The 23,538-nt window shown below is 56.7% G+C and overlaps 2 protein-coding genes across 5 annotated transcripts; one reads left to right on the forward strand and one right to left on the reverse strand.

Moving 5' to 3' along the window:
• Positions 1-128: 128 nt before the first annotated feature.
• Positions 129-17,976, forward strand: ZCCHC17 (zinc finger CCHC-type containing 17). Of its 3 annotated transcripts, none has more exons than XM_054292456.1 (7): positions 129-235; positions 1,302-1,359; positions 2,556-2,656; positions 2,736-2,827; positions 5,289-5,389; positions 8,478-8,626; positions 17,277-17,976. In XM_054292456.1, the coding sequence occupies exons 1-7, from the start codon at positions 194-196 to the stop codon at positions 17,463-17,465; spliced, it is 732 nt and encodes a 243-aa protein (XP_054148431.1). In that variant the 5' UTR covers positions 129-193; the 3' UTR covers positions 17,466-17,976. The 3 variants fall into 3 exon arrangements, with proteins under 3 accessions (XP_054148431.1, XP_054148432.1, XP_054148434.1); XM_054292457.1 differs by having other exon boundaries at positions 17,298-17,976; XM_054292459.1 differs by having other exon boundaries at positions 17,301-17,976.
• A 694-nt stretch (positions 17,977-18,670) lies between these two features.
• Positions 18,671-22,728, reverse strand: FABP3 (fatty acid binding protein 3). Of its 2 annotated transcripts, none has more exons than XM_054292461.1 (4): positions 22,491-22,723; positions 21,529-21,701; positions 19,128-19,229; positions 18,671-18,953 (listed from the first exon to the last, which is right to left on the reverse strand). In XM_054292461.1, the coding sequence occupies exons 1-4, from the start codon at positions 22,561-22,563 to the stop codon at positions 18,900-18,902; spliced, it is 402 nt and encodes a 133-aa protein (XP_054148436.1). In that variant the 5' UTR covers positions 22,564-22,723; the 3' UTR covers positions 18,671-18,899. The 2 variants fall into 2 exon arrangements, with proteins under 2 accessions (XP_054148436.1, XP_054148437.1); XM_054292462.1 differs by lacking the exon at positions 18,671-18,953 and adding an exon at positions 19,026-19,041 and having other exon boundaries at positions 19,073-19,229; positions 22,491-22,728.
• Positions 22,729-23,538: the final 810 nt, after the last annotated feature.

Here is a 23,538-nt window from a genome sequence, read left to right on the forward strand (position 1 = left end):
TCTGCACTGGGGCACTGCGGGTTCCAGTCGGGTCCATCCCTGCGCTGCTCCAGCCGCCGAACCCCGAGGGCTCCCTGAGGGCTCTCTGGGGGTTTACGGGCATTAATGAAATGTTTCTTTCCTCAGCTCCCTGCAGAGGAGATGCGGTAGCGTGGCCTGGATCCCGCTGCCTGTCACGGCACCCAGGGAGGCGATGGAGCCTCTCCCCGAGCTCTACTCCATCTTCCAGGGCGAGGTGCGGCTGGCTGAGTGAATTCATTCTGTTGGTTCAGCCGGGGTTTAGCGCGGGGAGGTTCGGGTGGCGGACAGCTCTGTACAGGTGCATTCACCTGTGTCCGTGCAGTTGTTCATGTGCAGGTGTGGGGGCAGCAGGGGAGAGGCGATTCTGTCCTGTCACCTGATTCTCCACCTGCAGAGCTCAGAATTCCAACATCAGCAGCACCTGGAGCTGCTGGAGAGAGCCCAGAGGAATCCACAGAGCTGCTGCAGGGCTGGAGCCCCTCTGGAGCCAGGCTGGGAGAGCTGGGGATGCTCTCCTGGAGAGGAGAAGGCTCCAGGCAGAGCTCAGAGCCCTTGCAGGGCCTGAAGGGGCTCCAGGAGAGCTGCAGAGGGACTGGGGACAAGGATGGAGGGACAGGAGGCAGGGAATGGCTGCCAGTGGCAGAGGGCAGGGCTGGATGGGATCTTGGCAATTGGGAATTGTTCCCTGGCAGGGTGGGCAGGGGCTGGGCTGGAATTGCCAGAGCAGCTGTGGCTGCCCCTGGAGCCCTGGCAGTGCCCAAGGCCAGGCTGCACATTGGGGCTGGCAGCACCTGGCACAGTGGCAGGTGGCCCTGCCCTGCAATCAGCTGCCATTGAAGATCCCTTCCCACCCAAACCACCCTGGCATTCACATTCCTCAATCAAGGATGGAAACCAGCACCAAAACCCATTGCAGCAAATGGAGAAAGGAAAGGAAAGAATGATTTCCTGGCTGGTTCCAGGTGCCCCCAGTGCCATTTGCCACAGGGGGTTTGTAGGCTGGCAAGGCCTGGTTAGAGAGGTTTGGGCTGTGCCAGGGTGCCCAGAGCAGCTGTGGCTGCCCCTGGAGCCCTGGCAGTGCCCAAGGCCAGGCTGGAGCACCTGGCACAGTGGGAGGTGTCCCTGGGGTGGCACCAGATGGGATTTAATGTCCCTCCAGCCCAACCCTTCCCTGATTCTGTGCCAATCTCCAGCTCAGTGAGCAGGGCAGGTTTGCTGTGCACATTCTCCTCTCTTTGGGAAGGGATTTCCTCCAGCTCTGCTCTGGGTTTTCTCCCCAGGTTGCTGCAGTGACAGATTATGGAGCCTTCATCAAAATCCCAGGCTGCAGGAAACAAGGTTGGTGTCTTTAATAATAATAAGTGAAATTATTTCACTGTTGCTGTGGCCAAGGCAAGCAGCCAGCTCAGAATTAAAGGCTTTCAGAAAAAGCTCAGGAAATGAATTTTTCCTAAATTAGGAAGGCATTTGGAAAGCATTTAGAAGTTGATGATCTTTTGCATGATTACAGAAAAATACTCAAAGGAGTTTCTGGCAACTTCAGGATAGTTGGGGTGGAATTTTGGGAAATTGTGGATATTTTGGGGTTTTGTTACCTTCACATTTTAGTGGAGGTTTTGGGAACTTCAGGATATTTTAGAGATTTATTTAAAGGTAATGGCAGAACTGTAGAAATTCTGCAATTTACCCAATTTCCTCCTCCTCTGTCCCATCCCCTGGGCCTGACTGTGTCCCCTGTGTCCCTTCCCCTGGGCCTGACTGTGTCCCCTGTGTCCCTTCCCCTGGGCCTGACTGTGTCCCCTGTGTCCCATCCCCTGGGGCTGACTGTGTCCCCTCTGTCCCTTCCCTTGGGGCTGACTGTGTCCCCTGTGTCCCTTCCCCTGGGCCTGACTGTGTCCCCTGTGTCCCATCCCCTGGGCCTGACTGTGTCCCCTGTGTCCCTTCCCCTGGGCCTGACTGTGTCCCTTCTGTCCCATCCCCTGGGGCTGTTCTGTCCCCTGTGTCCCATCCCCTGGGCCTGACTGTGTCCCCTGTGTCCCTTCCCCTGGGCCTGACTGTGTCCCCTGTGTCCCTTCCCCTGGGCCTGACTGTGTCCCTTCTGTCCCATCCCCTGGGGCTGTTCTGTCCCCTGTGTCCCATCCCCTGGGGCTGACTGTGTCCCCTGTGTCCCATCCCCTGGGCCTGACTGTGTCCCCTGTGTCCCTTCCCCTGGGGCTGACTGTGTCCCTTCTGTCCCATCCCCTGGGGCTGACTGTGTCCCCTGTGTCCCTTCCCCTGGGCCTGACTGTGTCCCCTGTGTCCCATCCCCTGGGGCTGACTGTGTCCCCTCTGTCCCTTCCCTTGGGGCTGACTGTGTCCCCTGTGTCCCATCCCCTGGGCCTGACTGTGTCCCCTGTGTCCCATCCCCTGGGGCTGACTGTGTCCCTTCTGTCCCATCCCCTGGGGCTGACTGTGTCCCCTGTGTCCCATCCCCTGGGGCTGTTCTGTCCCCTGTGTCCCATCCCCTGGGCCTGACTGTGTCCCCCTGTCCCCAGGCCTGGTGCACAGGTCCCACATGTCCTCCTGCCCCGTGGACAAACCCGCAGAGATGCTCGACGTGGGGGACAAGGTGTGGGTGAAGCTCATAGGGAGAGAGGTAACATTAATTCAAGTCAAATCCCCTGGGTGTTCATTAATGGTTTCAGGTAGTTCATCCTGCTCATTGTGCTTTGCAGGTGAGGGATGACAAGCTGAAGCTCTCCCTCTCCATGAAGGTTGTTCACCAAGGCACGGGGAAGGACCTGGATCCCAACAACGTTTCCCTTGAGTGGGTAAATCTGAGCAGAACAGAGGGCATGGCTGCCCAGGGGGCACAGGGCATGGCTGCCCACAGGGCACAGGGAATGGTTTTCTATGGGGCACGGGACATGGCTGCCCAGGGGGCACAGGGCACAGGGCATGGCTTCCTATGGAATGCAGGGCATGGCTGCCCAGGGGGCACAGGGCATGGCTGCCCACAGGGACACAGGGCATGGCTGCCCATGGGACACGGGGCATGGCTCCCTATGTGGCACAGGGCATGGCTGCCCAGGGGACACAGGGAATGGCTGCCCAGGGCATGGCTGCCCACAGGGCACAGGGCATGGCTGGCCAGGGGACACAGGAAATGACTTCCTGTGGGACACAGGGCATGGCTTCCCACAGGGCACAGGGCATGGCTGCCCAGGGGACACATGGCATGTCTGCCTGTGGGGCACAGGGCATGGCTGCCCAGGGGACATGGAATGGCTTCCTATAGGACACAGGGCATGGCTGCCTGTGGGACACAGGGCACAGGGCATGGCTGCCTGTGGGACACAGGGCACAGGGCACGACTTCCTATAGGACATGGGGCATGGCTGCCCGGGAGACACAGGGCATGACTTCCCATGGGGCACAGGGCATGGCTGCCTGGGGTACACAGGGAATGGCTTCCTATGGGATACAGGGCATGGCTGCCCACAGGGCATGGCTGCCCAGGGGGCACAGTTGTCCAAGGGACATGGAATGGCTTCCTATAGGATACAGGGCATCCATGGGGCACAGGGCATGGCTGCCCACAGGATGCAGGGCATGGCTCCCTATGGAACACAGGGCATGGCTGCCCGTGGGGCACAGGGCATGGCTCCCTATGGAACACAGGGCATGGCTGCCCGTGGGGCACAGGGCATGGCTCCCTATGGAACACAGGGCATGGCTGCCCGTGGGGCACAGGGCATGGCTTCCTCTGCCAGAGGGCAGGGCTGTGTGGCAGCAGTTCTCTGGCCACAGGGAACAGCACAGCTTCCCCAGGCATTGTGCTGGGAAAGGCTGAGAGAGGATCAGAGAAAGAATGAGAAACAATTCTTATCTTCACTTGCTGCTCCTGTTGCTGTGAACATGTAGAATGTGTTATGGAGATTTGTTTACCAGAGGGTGGTTTCTTAATTAACCAGTGGTGATGGTGTTTTGATTACAGGACCAATTAAGTCTGGCTGTATTGTAACTGTCTATAAAAGCAATGGGTTTCTTTAAAAAGATAGATATTGATCAGCATCCTGTGAATCATGGGATCAATGCTAATTATCACCCTGCCAGGGGACAGGGATGGATGGGAATTTGGGAAGGAATTGTTCCCTGGGCTGGAATTGCCAGAGCAGCTGTGGCTTCCCTGGATCCCTGGCAGTGCCCAAGCCAGGTCAGCTCTGCTCTTTGGGTTTAGAAAGTTTTACTTGAGAGTGTCCTGGTTTTGCATGGGGGCCTATTTCAGGAAATCCAGGACTGCTGCACAACTGACCAATGTGATCCAGCAGAAGCCTTTATTACATTCACACACACTTTTATAGATTGTGCAAACTGCTAAGTACACACTGCTTGATTGGTGCCTTTGCCTTGCTCTCTGTTTGGTGCCTGCATTTCTCACAGTGTGAGATTGGTCACAGTGCAGGTGTTTCACAGCCCTCTGTTATCCTGTTCTTATGGTCTTGGTATTTAGTTTTTCATCCTCTTCTTTCTTCATTTGCAAAATTTATGTTCCAACAGCCTTGAGGAATCCCTGAGGCTTTGATAACAAACTCAGGAGCAGGCTGGCTGTGCCCACCATGGCCTAACCCTGCAAAGACATTGCAACAGGAGACATTTATAAAAGTGATTATTGATGCAGGGTGACCCCAGTGTAGGGAATGATGTGCTCTGACTCCATGATTCAGAAGGTGGAACAAATGCTTTAATAATCTATATTATTATATACTATGTACTGTGTTATATTACACTAATACTATACTAAATTACATACTAAAGACATATTATACTAAAAGGTGCTATACTAAAGAAATACTAAAGAAAAACCTGTGAGTGTCTGAGACAGCCAGGACACACCTTTGACCCAATTATCCAAGGAATCAAAACAACCTTCACCAGTGTCCAGTTAACAAATCACTTTGGGTAAACAATCTCCATAACACATTCCACATGTGCCAAACAACAGGAGCAGAGAATAGAAATAAGAATTGTTTTCTTTTCTGAGCTTCTCTCTGCCTTTCCCAGGAGAAATCCTTGGGAGCTTGTGCCTGCTGCTCTCTGTGAAGAGAGCTATGGCCACAAGTGATACCAAAATTAGCAAAATCTCAAATTATCAAACCAAAACCACCACACCAAATAACCTTTAAAAGCTCTATCGTCATATAAAAATATAAAAGCCTTTTGTTTGTAAAAAATGAGGGATTAAAGATGAGAATGGGTTGAAAATGGAGCTGTTCTTGTCCTCCCAGGCAGGATGAGAGGAAGAAACGCTCCTTCAGGGACTACACGAGCCAGAAGATCACCCTGGAGGCCGTGCTGAACACAGTATGCAAGAAGTGTGGCTGCAAAGGTGGGGCTGGGCTGCTGCTTTTGGCTCTGTCCCAGCCAGGCACTGACCCTTGGTGGGGTTGTATCAGTGTTTGTCTCGTGGTTGGAATCCTAAAATGGTTTGGGTTGGAGGGGACCTTAAATCCCACCTGATTCCAGTCCCCAGGGACACCTCCCACCATCCCAGGTGCTCCCAGCCCTGCCCAGCCTGGCCTTGGGCACTGCCAGGGATCCAGGGGCAGCCACAGCTGCTGACATGGTTACATGTGCTTGTAAGGACTGAACTGTGGTTCCATGGTCCTCCTTTAGAGGAGGGAGTTTTTATCAGTTGCTACAAAACCAAAAGATTTCATTCAAGTCCTTCAAAAACTAAAAAAATGTTTATTCCTTAAAATCACGCTCCTTTGGGCCAGTGGAGGGCCTTCATCACAGAGGTGATGAAGGATTGGAGAGATGAGGAGAGTGAGGGAGCTGGGCCTGGTTGTTGTGGAGAAGAAAACTGAGAGGGAATCCATAAATCCACACAAATATCCCAGGGGTGTCAGAGGATGGTGCAGACTCTGCTCAGGGACAGGACAAGGAGTGATGGCCAGAAAGTAAAACACCACGAGCTCCACCTCACTGTGAGGAAGAACTTCTGTCTGTGGGGAGTGGCAGAGAACAGGGAGGGAGTGGAGTGTGGAGCCATCCCAACCCCCTGGATGTGTCCCTGTGTCACCTACTCCAGGTGATCCCTTCAGCCCCAACCATTCTGTGCCTCCTGCTGGGAGGCAGAGTCATTTAGGTGGGAAAAGAGCTCCAAGGTCACTGCGTCCAAGCTGTGCCTGATCCCCACCTTGTCCCCAGCCCAGAGCTCTCAGTGCCACCTCCAGGAATTCATTGGACACCTCCAGGGATGGGCACTGCAAACCTCCCTGGGCAGCTCCTGCTAAGCCCTGATAACCCTGTCCATGCAGAAATTTCCCCCCATATGCAAAAATGGGACTTTAAGGACTTGCTGTTGTTGGTGTGAGGGGTTTGGAGCTGTGGGGAACAGGAAATGTTCCCTGCCAGAAGGGGCTGGGGCAGGGACACCTCTGCTGCTGGGCTTGCATTGGATGGATATTCCCTTGTGGGAAAAGCCTTTGGGATCCTGGTGTTCAGGATCCAGAGATGAGGTGGGCAAAGAGCTCCAAGGACATCGAGTCCCAGCTGATCCCACCTTGTCCCCAGCCCAGAGCTCTGAGTGCCACCTCCAGGAATTGCTGGGGCACCTGCAGGGATGGGCACTGCAAAGCTCCCTGGGCAGCCCCTGGCAAGGCCTGAGCCCCCTTTGCATGGGGAAATTGCTGCTGTGCCCACCCTGAGCCTGCCCTGGCCCAGCCTGAGGCCGTTCCCTCTGCTCCTGTCCCTGTTCCCTGGAGCACAGCCCGACCCCCCCGGCTGTGCCCTCCTGGCAGGAGCTGTGCAGAGCCACAAGGGCCCCTGAGCCTCCTTTGCTCCAGGCTGAGCCCCTGCCCAGCTCCCTCAGCCCCTCCTGGGGCTCCAGCTCTGTTCCCTGAGCAGCACAGAGCCCCTGCCCTCACCTGCCATCCGTGTTGTAGTGCAGCTCCATGACAGCCCCGCTGTGTCCCTTCAGGGTGGCAAAGTTGTCACAGTCCTCAGAGCACTGGGGGACTGTGACCGTGCTCACAGGGGTCTCAGTTTGAGGGAAGAGACAAGGATCTGACTCCATGTTTCAGAAGGCTGATTTAGTATTTTATGATATATATTACGTTAAAACTATACTCAAAGAATAGAAGAAAGGATTTCATCAGAAGGTTGGCTAAGAATAGAAAAGCAAGAATGATAACAAAGGTTTGTAGCTCGGGCTCTCTGTCTGAGCCACCTGACTGTGATTGGCCATTAATTAGAAACAACCACATGAGACCAATCACAGATGCACCTGTTGCATTCCACAGCAGCAGATAATCAATGTTTGCATTTTGTTCCTGAGGCCTCTCAACTTCTCAGGAGGAAAAACCCTAAGGAAAGGATTTTTCTTAAAATCTGTCTGCGACAGGGCACACCAAGGGACAGGTGAGCACAGGAACAGCCTGTGCTGTGCATGGAGCTGATCTTTGGGGCTTCAGCAAAGTGCAGGATGGACCATCCCCACTGCTGATTTCCATTTGGGTTAATTGTTCTGAGTTTGGTTTTTAAGAAGCAAACAAACCTTCAGCAGGGGATCCCCCTGTGAACACCCATCCATGGAATCTCCAGCTCAGCTGGTGGGACACTGGAGCTGTGGCTCAGAGCTAAAACCAAGTTTGTGCCCTCTGAAATGATGTCCTGCCTGGTTCAGCAGTGAGAAGATGATTTTGTCGTGCCTTTCAGGAGATTTATTCAAGTTGCTGAGGTCCAAGGTGGTTTTTTGTGCAGTTTTTCTGTGCCCTACTTGTGTCATTTGGAGGAAATGGTTCATGGGGCTCCTGCTATTCTGGAGGAGGTTAATGCTGAGTGTGGCCTTTGTACTCAGAGAGAAATATCCTTAAAATACTATTTTACAGAATTATTACTATTTAAAGAGCTCTTATGTATAAAACTCTATTTTAAAGAACCCCAAAACCAGGATTATGCCTATTTTAAATAATGGTGTCTCCTCCTAACAGCAGGTGCCAGCTCTCCAAACTCCCCTGCAGCTTAGTAGGTCAACTTTGATGTCTCCAGAGTAGAAAGGGCAGAACCAGAAGAGCTGAATTTCTCTCTCTTTGTGCCTTTAGCTCATTTTCCAGGTGCCAATCACACCAATTTACCTTTCTCCCATTCTTTTCTGGGCTGATTAAGCCCCTGCAGAGACAGATTTTGACTTGTTGAGACAAGAATATTTTCTCTTTTGCCTAACTAATCCCTCCAGAATGACCTGGGTGATGTTTGTTCCCTGTCCTGTTTAATCAGGGCATGTTCAACCAGCTGAAATTTCAGGATAAAAAATGTCCAGTGTAGATTTTCTCCTTGAAAAAGACTGATAATCAAAAAAGCCTTGGCAGCACTTTAGGTGTGTGAAATGCATTTGTTAAAAAAAAGAACAAAAAAAAAAAGGAGAAGGCGCTGGGTTGTTCCTTCAAACACCTTTTTTTTTTTATTTCCAGGTCACTTTGCCAAGGAGTGCTTCATGCAGCCTGGAGGAACCAAATACAGCCTCATTCCAGAGGAGGAGGAAGAGGAGGGGGCAGCAGCAGGGCATGAAGGGGACAAGAAGATCAGCCAGGCTGAGGAGTCCTCAAAAAAGAGGAAAAAGGTACAAGGTGACCTCTGGCTGGCCTGGAAAAGGAGCTGGGGGAGGGAATTTGCTCTGTGGTTACAACTGAGTTACTCCAGCAAGGTGGGTGTGAGTAGCCAGGTGTGGGCTCAGAAGGTGCCTCAGGTTTGGGCAGATTCTGTAGCAAAACAGGAATCTCCTCTGCAGATTTCTTATTAATTCTTGGGTTTTCTCCTTTTATTGCCAAGTTCCCTTCTAGCTGGTTTTGTGCTACAGCACACAGCCCTCAGAGATATTCTTAGAGTGAGAAAAAGATGATTATTGTTTTTCCTGGTCTTTGTGAGGCTCTGCAGGCATCGCTTCTCAATCCTGTGGTTCCTGTTTTCCTCCTTTCTCCTTCTTTGTGCTGTTCCCAGTGCCCTGCTGGCTGCAGGGGTATCCTGACCCTGCCAGGGCTCTGGGAATTGGGGTTATCTGCACGCTCTGGGGGAAAATCCCTGGCTGTGTTTGCACAGGGAGCATTCCCAGGCTGCAGAGCAATTTGTGTCCCTGTGAAAGTGGCACCAGATCAGAGACATTTCCCAGGCTGTGTTTGACCTCTGGCTCAGAGCAGGATGAGATAAAATCAAACCCAGGTGAGACTGAGCCCAGGCCAGGAGCTTTTGGTGCTCAGGGCTGTTCAGGGATGAGTATTCACAGAATCCCAGAGGGTTTGGGGTGGAAGGGACCTTAAATCCCATCCCACCCCACCCCTGCCATGCCCCCAGGTTGCTCCAGCCTGGCCTGGGACACATCCAGGGCAGCCACAATCCAGTTCAACACTTCAATAAATTAATTCTTCCATCAGCCCCTTCACATTCCCACTTTTAATTACTCTTCCAAAGCCTTTTCTCTATTTTTCCCCTCTTTCCAGCTCTGTACCCTGGAGAGTGACAACAGGCAGAAAAAGCTCAAATTATTTAAAAGTTTTAGGGAAAAATTAGACAAAGAAGTGCACAAACAGCTTGTTATCCTACCCCTGCCCATCCAGCATGGGGATTCCCAGTGGAGTCTTGCCCTGCTGACCCTACAGGAAATGTGGGGCACTGTCCTCACTTTGTTCCTGGTTTTTTTGGCTTTGGTGGGTTAATAGCTTTCCTTGAAATCTCCCTCGTTCCTTTGATCTCCCTCCCTTCTCAAGGGTGACATCAAAAGTTGTCAGATGTTTTCCAGAGCTGCAATAATAAAACTTGGAGCTTTTTTGGAGGCAGGATGTGGGATCCTGGGGATGAATGGTTCCCTTGTAGTCTGGAGTGCCTGCTGTGATCTTGTCTGGGAGCTCCATGTGCTGCCCTGCTTGGCTGCAGCTCCAGGGCTTTACAGCACATGGCAACAGCTCTGTGCATTCAGGGACAGTCTCCTTGCTGCCCTGTCCCCTCCCTTGTGTGTGACACCAGTGTGGCCCTGGGGGTTTGAAATGAGAGGAGGGAGCTGCCAGCTCCCCAGGGATTCCACATCCCCTGAGTGTCAGAGCCATAAAATTACTATTTGTGATTGCTCTGGATCAGCATTTTGTGCTTTCCTGCATCTCATGTTTCCTTGGAGTTTCTGGGGTTTTTCCCAGATATTCTTCCAGGATCCTCACCCCCCTTTTTTTCCCACTTTGCCTTCCCAGTGGTTCCCAGCTCCTGCTTTCCCTCCTGCCTCAGCCCCACAGTATTCCCAGGCTGGAGCCTGATGTTTCCTTGCAGTTTCTGGGTTTTTCTGCTCTTCCCAGAGATTCCTCCAGGATCCTCACCCCCTTTTTTTCACCTTGTTTTCCCAGTGGTTTCCAACTCCTGATTTCCCTCCTTCCTGCCAGAGGGGTTTTCCTCCTCTTCCTAGATCTGATATTTCTTTGCAGTTTCTGGGGTTTTTCCTCTTCTTCCCAGACATTTTTTCAGGATCCTCACCCCCAGTTTTCCACTTTGCCTTCCCAGTGGTTCCCAGCTCCTGATTTCCCTCCAGCCTGAACCTCACAGTGTTCCCAGGCTGGAGCCTGATGTTTCCTTGGAGTTTTTGGGTTTTTCTGCTCTTCCCAGAGATTCCTCCAGGATCCTCACCCCCAATTTTTCACCTTGTCTGGGAGCTCCATGTGCTGCCCTGCTTGGCTGCAGCTCCAGGGCTTTACAGCACATGGCAACAGCTCTGTGCATTCAGGGACAATCTCCTTGCTGCCCTGTCCCCTCCCTTGTGTGTGACACCAGTGTGGCCCTGGGGGTTTGAAATGAGAGGAGGGAGCTGCCAGCTCCCCAGGGATTCCACATCCCCTGAGTGTCAGAGCCATAAAATTACTATTTGTGATTGCTCTGGATCAGCAGTTTGTGCTTTTCTGGGATTTTTCTTCTCTTCCCAGAGATTCCTCCAGGATCCTCATCCCCTTTTTTCCCCTTTGCTTTCCCAGTGGTTCCCAGCTCCTGATTTCCACCTTACCCTGAGGTGTTTTTCTTCTCTTCCTGGATCTGATGTTTCCTTGGAATTTTTGGGGTTTTTCTTCCCTTCCCAGAGACTCCTCCAGGATCTTCACCCCCTTTTTTTTCCACTTTGCCTTCCCAGTGGTTTCTAGCTCCTGTTTTCCCTCCTGCCTGAGCCCCACAGTATTCCCAGGCTGGAGCTGGGTTCGGGTCTCTGTGTGGGGGTGGCACTGGTGTGACAGTGCCACATCCTGGGTGGCAGCACTGAGCCCTGTCCTGTCTCCTGTAACCCCTGAGGAAAGGGGTGATGGAGGGAGAAGGGGAGAGCCTGGAGGGTGTCCAGGGAAGGGAATGGGGCTGGAGAATCCTGGGGAAGGGGCTCAGCCTGGGAAAAGGGGGATCAAGGGGGCCCTTGTGGCCCTGCACAGCTCCTGCCAGGAGGGGACAGCAGGGGATGCTCCCAGGGAATGAGGGAGGGGTGAGAGCAAACAGCCTCAGGTTGTGCTGAGGGAGCTTTAGGGAGGCGACTGCTCAGCCCAGGGCAAGTTAGAAAAAACAGAAATGTAAAGGTTTTCCATGTGTGCAGCCTGACAGAGCAGCACCATGGCTGTTTCCCCATCCCTGTGCCTTAACACAGGAGTGTGCAGTGCTCCCTTCTCTTCTCTCCCAGAGCAGGGCAAGATTGAAGTGCAAAGGAAGAGCCAGCAAACACTGAGCCACTGGTGCAGGATCCCCATATTTATGTCCCCTGGCCCAGGGGATTGCACCTGCTCTGACCCCACATCTGCTCCAAATCCTGCCTTCCCTGCCCTCTCAGCAATCTGTTTGAAGGTTTATGGAGGGCTTCTCCTCACTCCCCTCTGACTTCTCTTTGAAGATTTCACTCCCTTGTCTGCTTTTCCCTTTGGTACCCCATCTCCCATGCAGATATTTTGGACAAACCCTTCACAGACAGGGTTGGTGGTGGGGTCCCCATCCCTCCCCGTGGAGGTGGCACTTGGGGACGTGCTGGGGCTGTGCTTGGACTGGCTGATCTGGGGGGGCTTTTGCACCCTAAACAATTCCAGGATGCCCTGGGGCTGTGTGGGACAGCTGGGCAGGCCCAGGCTCTGTGTCCCTTCTCCTGCTGGGGTCAGGGGGTGAGGTGGCTCCTGTGGGAACAGCAGTGTCCCTGCTGGGCTGTGTGGGAGGCAGCAGGCTGGGAATGGCTGAGCCCTTCTCATCCTGCAAGAGAAAACCTGCAGTGCTGACTGAGGGAAAACCCTTGCACTGAAACTCTCCACATTTATCCCATCTTCTGCTCACACAACCTCAAATTTGGGGATTTGGCTCCATTTCAAAGTTCCTTGTGAGCTTTATTCCACATGGAACAGCTCATCCCTGAGGAGGTTTTGGATGGCCTTTGAAATTGGGGCTTTTTTATGATTTTGCTTCTCTTTTCCCCACCTTGTTTAAGATTTGCAGATCTTCATGTTCAAACCACACCTAAGTGTGTTTGTTCTGTGACCTGTGGTCCATCCTCAGTTTTACTGGTTTTACTGGTTCTTCCATGGCATGAAGAGGCCACAGCCCTTCACACATTGTCTGCATTGAAATTTTTCTGAATCTGGCTGTCTTTATTTACTGACTCCAGGCTGGGTTCTTCTCCTCAGCTTCATTCTGACTGCTCCTCCAACAAATGATGCAAAAGCACCTTTAGGTTGGTGTAATGAATCTTGTTTGGAATGAAACTGGCTGCTGGAATGAGGAAAAAGAATGAAATTAAGAAGCCCAGAAGGATTCCTGGCACACCCTGGGGATGCAGACAGGCATTAGGAATCCATTGCTGTTTTTCACAAAGTCTTGGAATGGGATTTTAACTCCTCAGAAGGGTCTGGTGAAAAATGTTTCAGCTTCTTGGACAGTTCTGGGCACTCCCCTCTTATCTCAACCCCAAATACCTTTAGGGGGAGCGAGCTGAGAGCACAGCCTGGAGCAGTTTGCTCACACAGGACAGGAGGGAGCCTGCAGTGCTGAAGGGGCCCCTCTTGGAGGAGTTTCTGGAGCAGCAGGGAAGGAATTCCATGCAGACCAGCACTGAGGCTCCAGCCCAGCCTGCTCAGGGGCTTGGAGAGAGGTTTTGGAGCACTTCTGTTGGGTTCTGCTGTGCTGATTCCATAGGTGGGGCAGGATGTGCAGGGAACTGTGAAGTGCAGCTCTGTGTGAGGCTGACTGAGAGCTGCTTGGGCCAAATCCTCTCCAAACATCGCCCCAAAATGCAGTGTTTGGGGTGCTGGGTGTGCCAGAGCTGAGCTGGGTGTGCCAGAGCTGAGCTGAGCCCCATCCAGCCTGCCTGGAGGGCATTGGCAGCTCAGGTGTCCCTGCAGGCACAAACCTGGGCTTTGGGCAATCCCTGAGCCGCAAACTGAATTTCCTGGTGCCCTCAGTGCTCCATCCTGTGCCCACTGGTGACCCCAGTGCTCCATCCCCTACTCACTGAGTTCCCTGGTGCCCTCAGTGCTCTATCTCCTGCACATTGAGTTCCCTGGTGACCCCAATGATCCATCCTGTGCTCCCTGAGTTCCCTGGTGACCCCAGTGCTCCATCCCCTGCTCACTGGTGACCCCAGTGCTCCATCCTGTGCTCCCTGAACTCCCTGGTGCCCCTCAATGCTCCATCCCCTGCTCACTCAGTTCCCTGGTGACCCCAGTGCTGATCTCCAGGGCTGGGATGCTGCACTGAAGGAAAGGTCTGGGGCAGGATGCTGCTCCTGCAGTGCAGCAGTGCTGCCTCCTGCTACTGAAAATTCTAAAATCATGGGATGGGTTGGGTTGGAAGGACCTTAAATCCCATCCAGTGCCACCCCTGCCATGGGCAGGGACACTTCCACTGTCCCAGGGTGCTCCAAAGCCCTTCCAGCCATGGAGCAGCCACATTTTTTCCTCTGGGAATGCTCAGCTCTCCTTGTGTCCTGCTGCATTTCCAGCCCAGGCTGTGTTTGCTGTTCTACCTGCACTTCTGTACTGGAAGAATCTGAGAATCCTGGAATATCCAGGGTTGGAAAAGACACACACAAGGATCACTTAGTTCAGCTCCTGGCCCTGCACAGGACACCCCAAGAGCCCCACTGTGTGCCAGAAAAGGGATTTGTTTCTCTTGGAGTGATCTTGGCTGTTAGAACCCCCCAAAAGGGGAGGGTGAGGGTTTGTTGATTCTTTCCAGCCAGCACAATGCCCATATGTGCTTTTTGTCCGGCTCCATCCCCAGGAGTGTGTGTGACATCCTGTCCTGCCTGCAGCCCTCACATCCTGAGAAAGTTTCCCAAGCTCTGGAATGAAACTCTTGCTTGTGAAGGTCCTGTCAGACTTTCTCACCATGTGCACGGGCTGGAGAAGCTTGAGAAAATTCTCCTTGCTGCATCCCCTTCTCTGGAGGATTTAACCCCTTCCCATCCTCCTAGGACTGGGAGGATTTGCTTCTGCCTTTCCTCTGTGGCTCAGGGACTTTGTGCTGAGTCTGTTGTTACCCCACAGGAAAACAGACCCAGTTTTGGGTAACATTATTTGCTGTTATGCAGCCAAAATGTGCCAAGGGTCTGGTGGGTGTGGAGCCACTCCATCCTCTGCTCCCTTCCCTGGAATCCCTGAGGGATCTTTTGGATGCTCAGCTCTGGGTGTTGTCTTTGCTCTTCCAGCTCCCTAAAAAAGTTTTGTTTGATTAAAAATCAGCTCTCAGCTCCTTTCATTTTCCCTCTGTGCCTGATGCTTGGACACCCAGTTCAGTTTGGGCACAAATGCTTAAAATCTGGGTTAGTCAGAGCCCTGAGCTGAGCTTGCTGTGCCACATTCCTCCCTGGGGCTGTCCAAGCCTGTCCAGGGCTTTGTTCACTTCAGTGGCCATCTCTGATCCTGAAACCCTCCTTGGCTTCTCTGCTTGAGTCTTCAAACAGGGCAAAAATTCCTGATCAGCCCCTGGGAGCCAGGCTGGGAGAGCTGGGGGGGCTCCCCTGGAGAGGAGAAGGCTCCAGGGAGAGCTCAGAGCCCTTGCAGGGCCTGAAGGGGCTCCAGGAGAGCTGCAGAGGGACTGGGGACAAGGATGGAGGGACAGGAGCCAGGGAATGGCTGCCAGTGGCAGAGGGCAGGGCTGGATGGGATCTTGGCAATTGGGAATTGTTCCCTGGCAGGGTGGGCAGGGGCTGGGCTGGAATTGCCAGAGCAGCTGTGGCTGCCCCTGGAGCCCTGGCAGTGCCCAAGGCCAGGCTGGACATTGGGGCTGGCAGCACCTGGCACAGTGGCAGGTGGCCCTGCCCTGCAATCAGCTGCCATTGAAGATCCCTCCCCACCCAAACCACTCTGGCATTCCCATTCCTCAATCAAGGATGGAAACCAGCACCAACACCCATTGCAGCAAATGGAGAAAGGAAAGGCAAGAATGATTTCCTGGCTGGTTGCAGGTGCCCCCAGTGCCATTTGCCACAGGGGGTTTGTAGGCTGGCAAGGGCTGGTTAGAGAGGTTTGGGCTGTGCCAGGGTGGCCAGAGCAGCTGTGGCTGCCCCTGGAGCCCTGGCAGTGCCCAAGGCCAGGCTGGAGCACCTGGCACAGTGGGAGGTGTCCCTGCCATGGCACAGATGGCACTGGGTGGCCTCTGAGGTCCCTTCCAACCCAAACCATTCCATGATCCTCAGAGCCTTTTGCCAGGGAATTCCCTCATGGCTGGAGTTGGATCCTTGCTGGATCCTGGTGCTGCTGAGCTGGGACACAAAGCTGCAGCTGTGCATTCACCATGTGCAAGGTGCAGATGTTGTAGAGGCCCATTCTGCTGCTTCCCTTCACTTCCCAGAGCCAAGGATGGGGAACACCTCAGTTTTTGCAGGATGGGCTTTGCCAGCCCCTGGGGAGCTGCTGGCAGCATTCCTGCTCCCTGCTGGATGGGGATGGCAGGGGATGAACCCTGGGATCAATCAGATCCTCTCCCCAGACCTGTGCCCTGATTAAATATCCCCAAATTGCCATCCTGCATCATTAAACAGTGCTGGTGTGCCTTGGGGTGATCCCAGTGCCCCCCAGGCCTCAGGGTAATGTCTGCCTGCTGCTCTGTCACAAATTGGAGAGTTTAGATCCATTTCAGAGCTCCTCAGGGGCGTTATTCCAACCCAGCTATTCTCATGCTGCAGCCAAGGGTCAGTCTGGAGCTGCTGCTTCAGGGCTTTGCAGAAACAGCATGAGGGAGAGAGCAGCACAGGAGGGTGGAAGGGAAGTTTGGAAATGGGAGGGTGTGCAAGGAAAACTGGGAAGCAGGAGAGTGTATGAAGGAATCAGCTGGATGGGGTGCAGAGGAAATTTGGGAGCATGGGAAGATGAGGAGCAGGATGGGGTTCAGGAGGAGTTGGGGAGCAGGAAAGGGTGCAGTGGGAAGTTGGGGAGCAGGACAAGGTGCAAGAGGAAGATGAGGAGCAGGATGGAGTGCAGGAGAAGTTGGGGAGCAGGATGGGGTTCAGGAGAAATTGGGGAGCAGGAAGGGGTGAAGAGGAAATTGGGGAGCAAAAGGGGTGCAGAGGAAATTGGGGAGTAAGACAAGGTACATTTGGAAGATGAGGAGCAGGATGGGGTGCAGGAGAAAGTGGGGAGCAGGATGGGGTTTAGGAAGAGTTGGGGAGCAGGAAGGGGTGCAGTGGGAAGATGAGGAGCAAGGGGAAGATGAGGAGCAGGATGGGGTTCAGAAGAAATTGGGGAGCAGGAAGGGGTTCAGGAGGACTTGGGGAGCAGGAAGGGGTGCAGAGGAAATTGATGAACAGGAAGGGGCACAGAGGAAGTTGGGAAAGAGGAGGAGGTGGTGAAATCTTTAGGGAGGTTGTGCAAGGAGCCACATCTTGCAGGAGGGCACTGACCTTGTGCTGCTGCTCCCTGGGCTCTCCTGCCTGAGCTGGCAGTGTTTGGGTGCTCCTGTCCTGGCGGGCTGGGGCTGCAGGGATGGTGCTCAGGGCTGGTTTAGAAACCAAAGTTTTGGGCAAAAACGTTTCATCCTTCCAACTTTTATTAATAGAGGAGAATGAAATAATGGAATGAGAGCGAGAACTCTCCTTCCATGACTTAGCCAGTGTTTTCCAGCCATGGATTTCCACGTTGCTGCCCCTCTGCTCTGACTCCTGCCGTGCTCTGTGCCCTGCCCTCAGCTAACTCCTGCCTCCTGGGGCACTGTGCCCTTTCCATGCAGGAGCAGGCCCAGAAGGGCTCGTGCTGCCCTGCTGAGCCCCAGGGAGGCCATTCCCACATTCCCAGGTTTCTCCTGTGTTTTCCCAGGAGAAGAAGAAGAAGAAGAAGAAGCACAAGGCCAGGCCGTCCTCAGAGTCGGACTCGGACAGCTCAGCCTCGGACAGTGACGGAGCTCAGCCCTCCAGCAAGAGGCCCAGGCACTCCAGGAAGGCCAGCAAGGCTCCCAAGAAGAAGAAGAAGAAGCACAAGAAGTAGCCCTGGGGTGAGCAGGGCAGGCTGGGCTGCTGCCATGGCTGCAACAGGGACCAGCAGCTCCTGCTTCAAGGACAAGGAGTTGATTTCAAAGGAACATGTGGTGTTACAGGTGCTGACCTTGTGTGAGCTGTCCTCTGTCACCTTGGGCACAGGCTGCCCCTTTGTCCCACAGCTGCTGCCAGCACAGGCTCGTGACAGCCTGCAGGGCACCCTTGCTGTGCCACAGCCTCGTGTCCTGCTGTCCTGCTGCCAGCTCCTGGGACAGCTGCAGAGCTGGGGGTGGCACAGCCAGGCCCCCACCGTGCTGGGCACAGGTTTGGTGGCAGCACAGCCCCTGGCACAGAACTCAGGGCTGCAAACCTGCCCCGGCTCCCTCGGCCTCTCTGCAAACACCAGGAGTGGAGGAGCAAGGAGCACATGGGGGAGTGGAGATACTGGGAGTAAACATGGACTGTGGAGTGTTTGCTGCCTTGGAAAGGGATGGAAAATAAATCTGCTCTCTGCAGCTGCACTTTGTACCTGCTCCTTTCTTCTGTGCCCTCCACTTCATCTTGGGCAGGGGGAGAACAGTGCGGAGGAGATGGGAGAGGGTTTTTTTGGGAAGTTCTGGCTGCTTCCCCAGGTTCCCTGGGCTGGGAAGGGGGTGTGTGCTGAGGTAACCCATAGGAGAAGCCTTCTGGAGGGAGCATAAATCTTGTAACTGGAGCTGAAGGTCAGGGGAGGGGATGGCAGGGGAGGGTGCCAGGAGCAGCCCGGCCCTGCTGGGACAGATGTGAAGGGGGGAAGGAGCCGCCCCTGCGGCCTCTGGCTCTGCAGGGAGCTGGGAGTGGCAGCTGGTGGTGTGGCAGGAGAGGTGGGAGTGCTGATGCAGCCTCCTCTTATCCCTCCCTGTGCTTCCCACCCAGCTCCCCATGGCTGCCTCCCCTTTTGGGGCCATTTCCCTTCCCAAATCGGACACAGAGCTCAAACTTTGTTCCAGGGGAGCCTGCGGGGAGCCTGCCCCTCTCTGGGGCTGTGGGGCTCCCTCCTGCCCCTCCAGGGGATCCTGCCCCTCTCTGGGGCTCCCTCCTGCCCTGCGAGGGGCATTCCCAGAGTCAGCCAGAGTGATCCCCGCAGGGCTACTGGGGCCAGTGCCCATTAACCCCATCCCTGCCGTCCCTGTGCCCAAAACGCCTTTTCCCGAGTAAGCCGAGCACACAGCTGTACCAACACCTTTATTATTTTTCCATGTGACTTTTCCCACTATCAATTAAAAAAGAACCCAACAACGAACCACGAAAGCACCACCCGAGCCCCTGGAGCCCCTGCAGGCGCCGGGCGGGGCAGGGGCAGCCCCGCTGGAGCTCCGAGCCCACGGGAAGCCGTGCCTGGCACGGGGCCGGGAGGTGGGGACGATGTGGCACCGGGTGACAGGCAGGGCACCTGCGACAGCGTCTATGTCTCCTTCTCGTAGGTGCGGGTGGAGACGACGTTGCCCATGGTGAGAGTCTGGGGGCAGAGAGGTGAGGGGAGTTAGTGCTGCCCTGCCTGCTCCGAGCTGGGCTCTGCCCACTGCAAACCATTCCCGAGGTGGGAACTCAGAATAAAACCAGTTCTGTGTTGGGAACCTCAGAATAAAACCATTCCCGAAGTGGGAACGTCAAAATGAAACCATTTCCTTACCAGAATTAATTTCCCATCCTTCAGCTCCCGGACCAACGATGTCTCCTTCCCGTCCCACTTCTGCACGTGGACGAGTTTGCCTCCATCCAGTTTGACCAAGGACTGCAGGGAGGGATTGAGACCCGCGGTTATTTTCCTCTCCGGGGTTTATTCCTCAGAGGGGACCCTGGAGCCCCGCAGGGCTCGGGATCAGCCTGGGGGTGCCCACCTGGGGGTGCCCACCTGGCACCATCCCTACCTGGCTGGGCCAGCCGCGCTCAGCCCAGCCCGGATCCCGCACTAGGTCACAGCCTCGGCTGTGCCCTGTGTCCCCCTGTGTCCCCAGGTGCCACCGGCACGGTCACCGTGCCCTCCGTGCCCCGGGGCCGCCCGGACCTGGCCCGGCCGCGCTCCGGCGGGGACCGGAGAGGCGGGGCAGGGCTCGGGGTTTGGAATGGAACCTTCCCTGCCCTGCAGGACCCGCCGAGGGTTTTTGGAGCGGCTGCTGCAGCAAACGCGCCCCTGCTCGCCGCGCTGCTGTTTGCACAGCGCCGCTGCTGACTCAGCCCCCAGAGCCCGGCCCGTGCCAAGGTTACGGTGACAGCGGCACGCAGGGCAGGGCAGGGCCGTGCCGCGACAGCCGCGGGCACCAGCGCTGGCACCGCCTGCCTGTCCCCATCCTGCCCTGTGCCCCCCACCCAGCCCTCCAGAGCCGGGGCTGCCCCCGGTGCCCCCATGGCTGGGGTCTGTCCCGGTGTGCCCCAGCCCCAGCTCCCCACAAGGCTCTGGATGCTCCCTCAGACCCCAATTCCCCCCATAGCTGGGTCCCCCCACTGCTCAGCTGTGCAAAGTTTGGGTACCCGCAGGGTTTGGGTGCCCCACAGCCAGAGGCAGGGATGGATGGAATTCACTGGGGAGAAATTCCTCCCGGGAGGGGGTGAGGCCCTGGCACAGCTGTGGCTGCCCCTGGAGCCCTGGCAGTGCCCAAGGCCAGGCTGGACATTGGGGCTGGGAGCACCTGGCACCTGGAAGGTGTCCCTGCCATGGCAGGGCTGGCACTGGATGAACTTTAGATCCATTCCAACCCAAACAATTCCAAGGGTGCCCCACAACTCCTGGCACCCCAAGGCTGACCCATCGTGTCCAGCCCCGTTCTCGGGCAGCCGTCCTGGCCCCCTGACCCATCACATGCCAGGGACACCCCAAGGGCACGGCGGGGCTGGGCAGGAGCCACGGCGGTCACACGTTCTGTTCTGTTCTGTTCTGCTGCTTGAACAGCGGCCAGGAGCTGGGGCTGGAGGGAGGGAACTCATACTCGGCCCCTTCCCCCAGCCCAACGCCGAGCCTGGCCCTTTGTGCTCCCTGCTCTGGGGCCAGGAAAGGGGTTTGTGGCCAAAGAGCCCCCAGGTTCCTCCCTAGAGCCCCCCGGGCTGGCTGTGGGGCACAGAGCTGCAGCTGGAATCTAGGAAAAATCAGCAGCTGGGCCACTCCTTCGAGGGAAAATGTCCCTGCAGGGTGGGAGAGGCCAGGAAAGTCACTGCTGTCTCTCAGGTGACTTTTTTCCTTGCTCTTACAGGGAGGATCAGCCTGGCTGGGAAGGTTTGAGCTCCCCATGGAGGGACAGCCCTGGGATGAGCCCTTGGAGTGGCACTGACACGCTGGGATTGCCCCGGAGCTGGGATCGTCCCGAAACTGGGATTGTCCCGGAGCTGGGATTGCCCTGGAGCTGGGATTGTCCCGAAACTGGGATTGTCCCGGAGCTGGGATTGCCCCGGAGCTGGGATTGTTCTGGAGCTGGGATTGTCCTGGAGCTGGGATTGTCCCGAAACTGGGATTGTCCCGGAGCTGGGATTGTTCTGGAGCTGGGATTGTCCTGGAGCTGGGATTGCCCCGGAGCTGGGATTGCCCCGGAGCTGGGATTGTCCCGAAACTGGGATTGCCCCGGAGCTGGGATTGTCCCGGAGCTGGGATTGTCCTGGAGCTCCATCCCTGCAGCGCTGCCGGCTCCGAGGGCAGGCACAGAGGGCAGTGGGCTCAAAAACGAGGGGTGGTGTCCCCCTTCCTCCGGAGCAGGGACACTTCTCACCGCCCCACTTGAGCCTCCTCTTGAGCAAGCTGGCACTCGCCAGCCCGGCTCTTGCTCAACCTTCCCGGCAGCTCCTCCTGCCCCGGGACAGCCCCGCTGCAGAACGGATTCGGGGGGGCTGCCAGGACGGGACCAGGCTCCAGCAGCAGCCCCGGCGGGCACAGAGGGGCTCCCCTCGCTCAGGCAGCCGGGATGGAGCCCGGGGGTGATGGAGAGATCCCCCTGAGCCCCGGGGTGATGGAGAGATCCCCCTGAGCCCCGGGGTGATGCAGCGATGCCCCGGAGCACACAGAGCCTTTCGGGGGTGCCGCGGGGCAGGAGGGGCTCGGGGCTCACCTTGACGTGCCTGTCGTCCGCCGTGGTCTCGTCGAACTCCTCGCCCAGCTTGAAGGAGATCTCGGTGTTCTTGAAGGTGCTCTGGGTCTTCACGGTGACCTTGTCGCCGTTCAGCTCGATGATGGTGGTGGGCTTGGTGAAGCCGGCCACCTGCCGCGTGGCGAAGCCCACGCCTGGGGAGCGAGGGGTGAGGAGGGCACGGTGCAGCCACCCAGCCCCGGCATCGCCCCCGAGCTCCTCCTCCCCGTGCTGGTGCAGGGTGAACCCCAAAACTGCTGCCCGCTCATGGTCCTCGGGGGCTCCGTGCGCCCCCGGGGCCGGAGCAGAGAGGGGGGCCAGGGGGGATGGATGCAGGATCAGCACCCACCCACACTGAGCTGGGTGAGGGGGGCTGGTGTCTGTGTCTGTCCCCCCTTCCCTGCCCTGCTCTGGGCTGGGGGGCTCTGAATGATGGCGGGCTTGGGGGCTGGGGGGCTCCTGAGCGACCCCCAGCACCCACGGGGGGACATCTCATCCCTCCACCCTCTGCCAAGGGCTGCCCCAGGGGGGGCACGGGAAGGACACGACCCCTCACCCACCTGGGACCCCTCACCCAGCCTGAGACCCCCTTACCCAGACTGAGACCCCCTCACCCAGCTCGGGATCCCCTCACCCAGCCTGGAACCCCTCACCCAGCCCGAGACCCCTCACCCACCCGAGACCTCTCACCCACCTCCCCCTCACCCAGCTGGGATCCCCTCACCCAGCCCAGCGCCACGTGCACAAAGCCCCAGAGCCCCTCTAAACCACCCACGGAGGCAGCAGCGACCCCCTCTCCCCTCCGCCTGCAGCCCCCCACCCCAGACCCCCGTGTGGGGGCGGGGGTTCGCCGGGCAAAGTGGGGGGGGCATAGGAAAAAAAAAAAAAACGAATAAAAAAGGAGGTGATGTGACTGCAGCCCGCTCTCAGCCGCGCCCACTCACCCAGCGCCTTCATGTACTCATCGAAATTCTGGGTGTCCACCAGCTTCCAGGTGCCCACGAAGGCGTCCACCATGGCGAGGGGGCTCGGGGGGTCCGGCCGGCTGCGAGCGAGGCACCGCCTGCAGCTGCCGCGGCCCCGCGGCCGCCTTAAATAATGTCCCCATCACATGATTGGAAAGAGCGGAGCGCGCTCCAGAAATACACCCGGCAGCGCTGCCAGCGGCCACCGGCCCCGCCACCGCCCCCGGCCCCCGCTGCCGCCGAGCCCTGCCCCGCCACCGCCCCCGGCCCCGCCACCGCCCCCGGCCCCGCCACCGCCCCCCGGCTCCTGCACCGCGCCCCGGCCCCACACCGAGCCCCGGCCCCGCACCGCCCCCGGCCCCACACCGAGCCCCCGGCACAGGCCGGGCACAGCCCCAGGGGCCCTCGGGGCGAGAGATGTGCCCGGGCACAGGGGTGTGTGCCCACCTCAGGCCCGCGACAGTGTGCGACAATGGGGATGCCTTTTAGGGACACGAGTGGCGGGGAGCAGGGAGCTGAGCTGGGGGAACTGAGGCACGGGGACAGTGGAGCTGAGCTGGAGAAACTGAGGCACGGGGACAGGGGCTCTGAGATGGGCACAGGGGTGTGTGCCCAGCCCAAGGCACAGTGTGGGTGCGTGGGGAGGGGCAGGTGCTGCCCCTGGGCACGGTCAGGGCGTGGGGACAGCGACAGTGGGGATGGCCTTTAGGGACACGAGTGGCTCGGGGACAGGGAACTGAGCTGGGGAAACTGAGGCACGGGGAGCAGGGAGCACCGAGGAGGTTTGGGAATACATGTGGGGACTCCAGCAGAGTGTGAGGACAGGTGTGACACCCCCTCAGTTCCGTGTGTCTGTGGGGACGCGTGATCCGCTCCCTGCTTGGTGTGCCTGTGTGTGTGGGCACGTGTGTGACCCTGTCCCCTCCCTGTGTGTGTGGGCACCTGTGTGACCCTGTCCCCTCCCTGTGTGCCTGGGGGCACCCACCTGTGCCACCAGTGGTCCTTTGGGTGCTGGGGGACACTAAGG

The sequence above is a fragment of the Melozone crissalis genome, unplaced genomic scaffold (genome assembly GCF_028551555.1).
Source record: "Melozone crissalis strain CALT ecotype California unplaced genomic scaffold, PUWL_Pcris_2 ptg000111l_1, whole genome shotgun sequence".
In the NCBI taxonomy this organism is placed as follows: Eukaryota; Metazoa; Chordata; class Aves; order Passeriformes; family Passerellidae; genus Melozone; species Melozone crissalis.

Excerpts from the sequence above, each read along its gene's own strand:
- ZCCHC17 (XM_054292456.1), top strand. The coding sequence starts at position 194 with ATGGAGCCTCTCCCCGAGCTCTACTCCATCTTCCAGGGCGAG. Across the intron at positions 2,657-2,735 it reads TGAAGCTCATAGGGAGAGAG|GTGAGGGATGACAAGCTGAA; the intron begins GTAACATTAATT and ends TGTGCTTTGCAG. Across the intron at positions 2,828-5,288 it reads CCCAACAACGTTTCCCTTGA|GCAGGATGAGAGGAAGAAAC; the intron begins GTGGGTAAATCT and ends TTGTCCTCCCAG.
- FABP3 (XM_054292461.1), bottom strand. The coding sequence starts at position 22,563 with ATGGTGGACGCCTTCGTGGGCACCTGGAAGCTGGTGGACACCCAGAAT. Across the intron at positions 19,230-21,528 it reads CGGACGACAGGCACGTCAAG|TCCTTGGTCAAACTGGATGG; the intron begins GTGAGCCCCGAG and ends CCCTCCCTGCAG. Across the intron at positions 18,954-19,127 it reads AGGATGGGAAATTAATTCTG|ACTCTCACCATGGGCAACGT; the intron begins GTAAGGAAATGG and ends CTCTGCCCCCAG.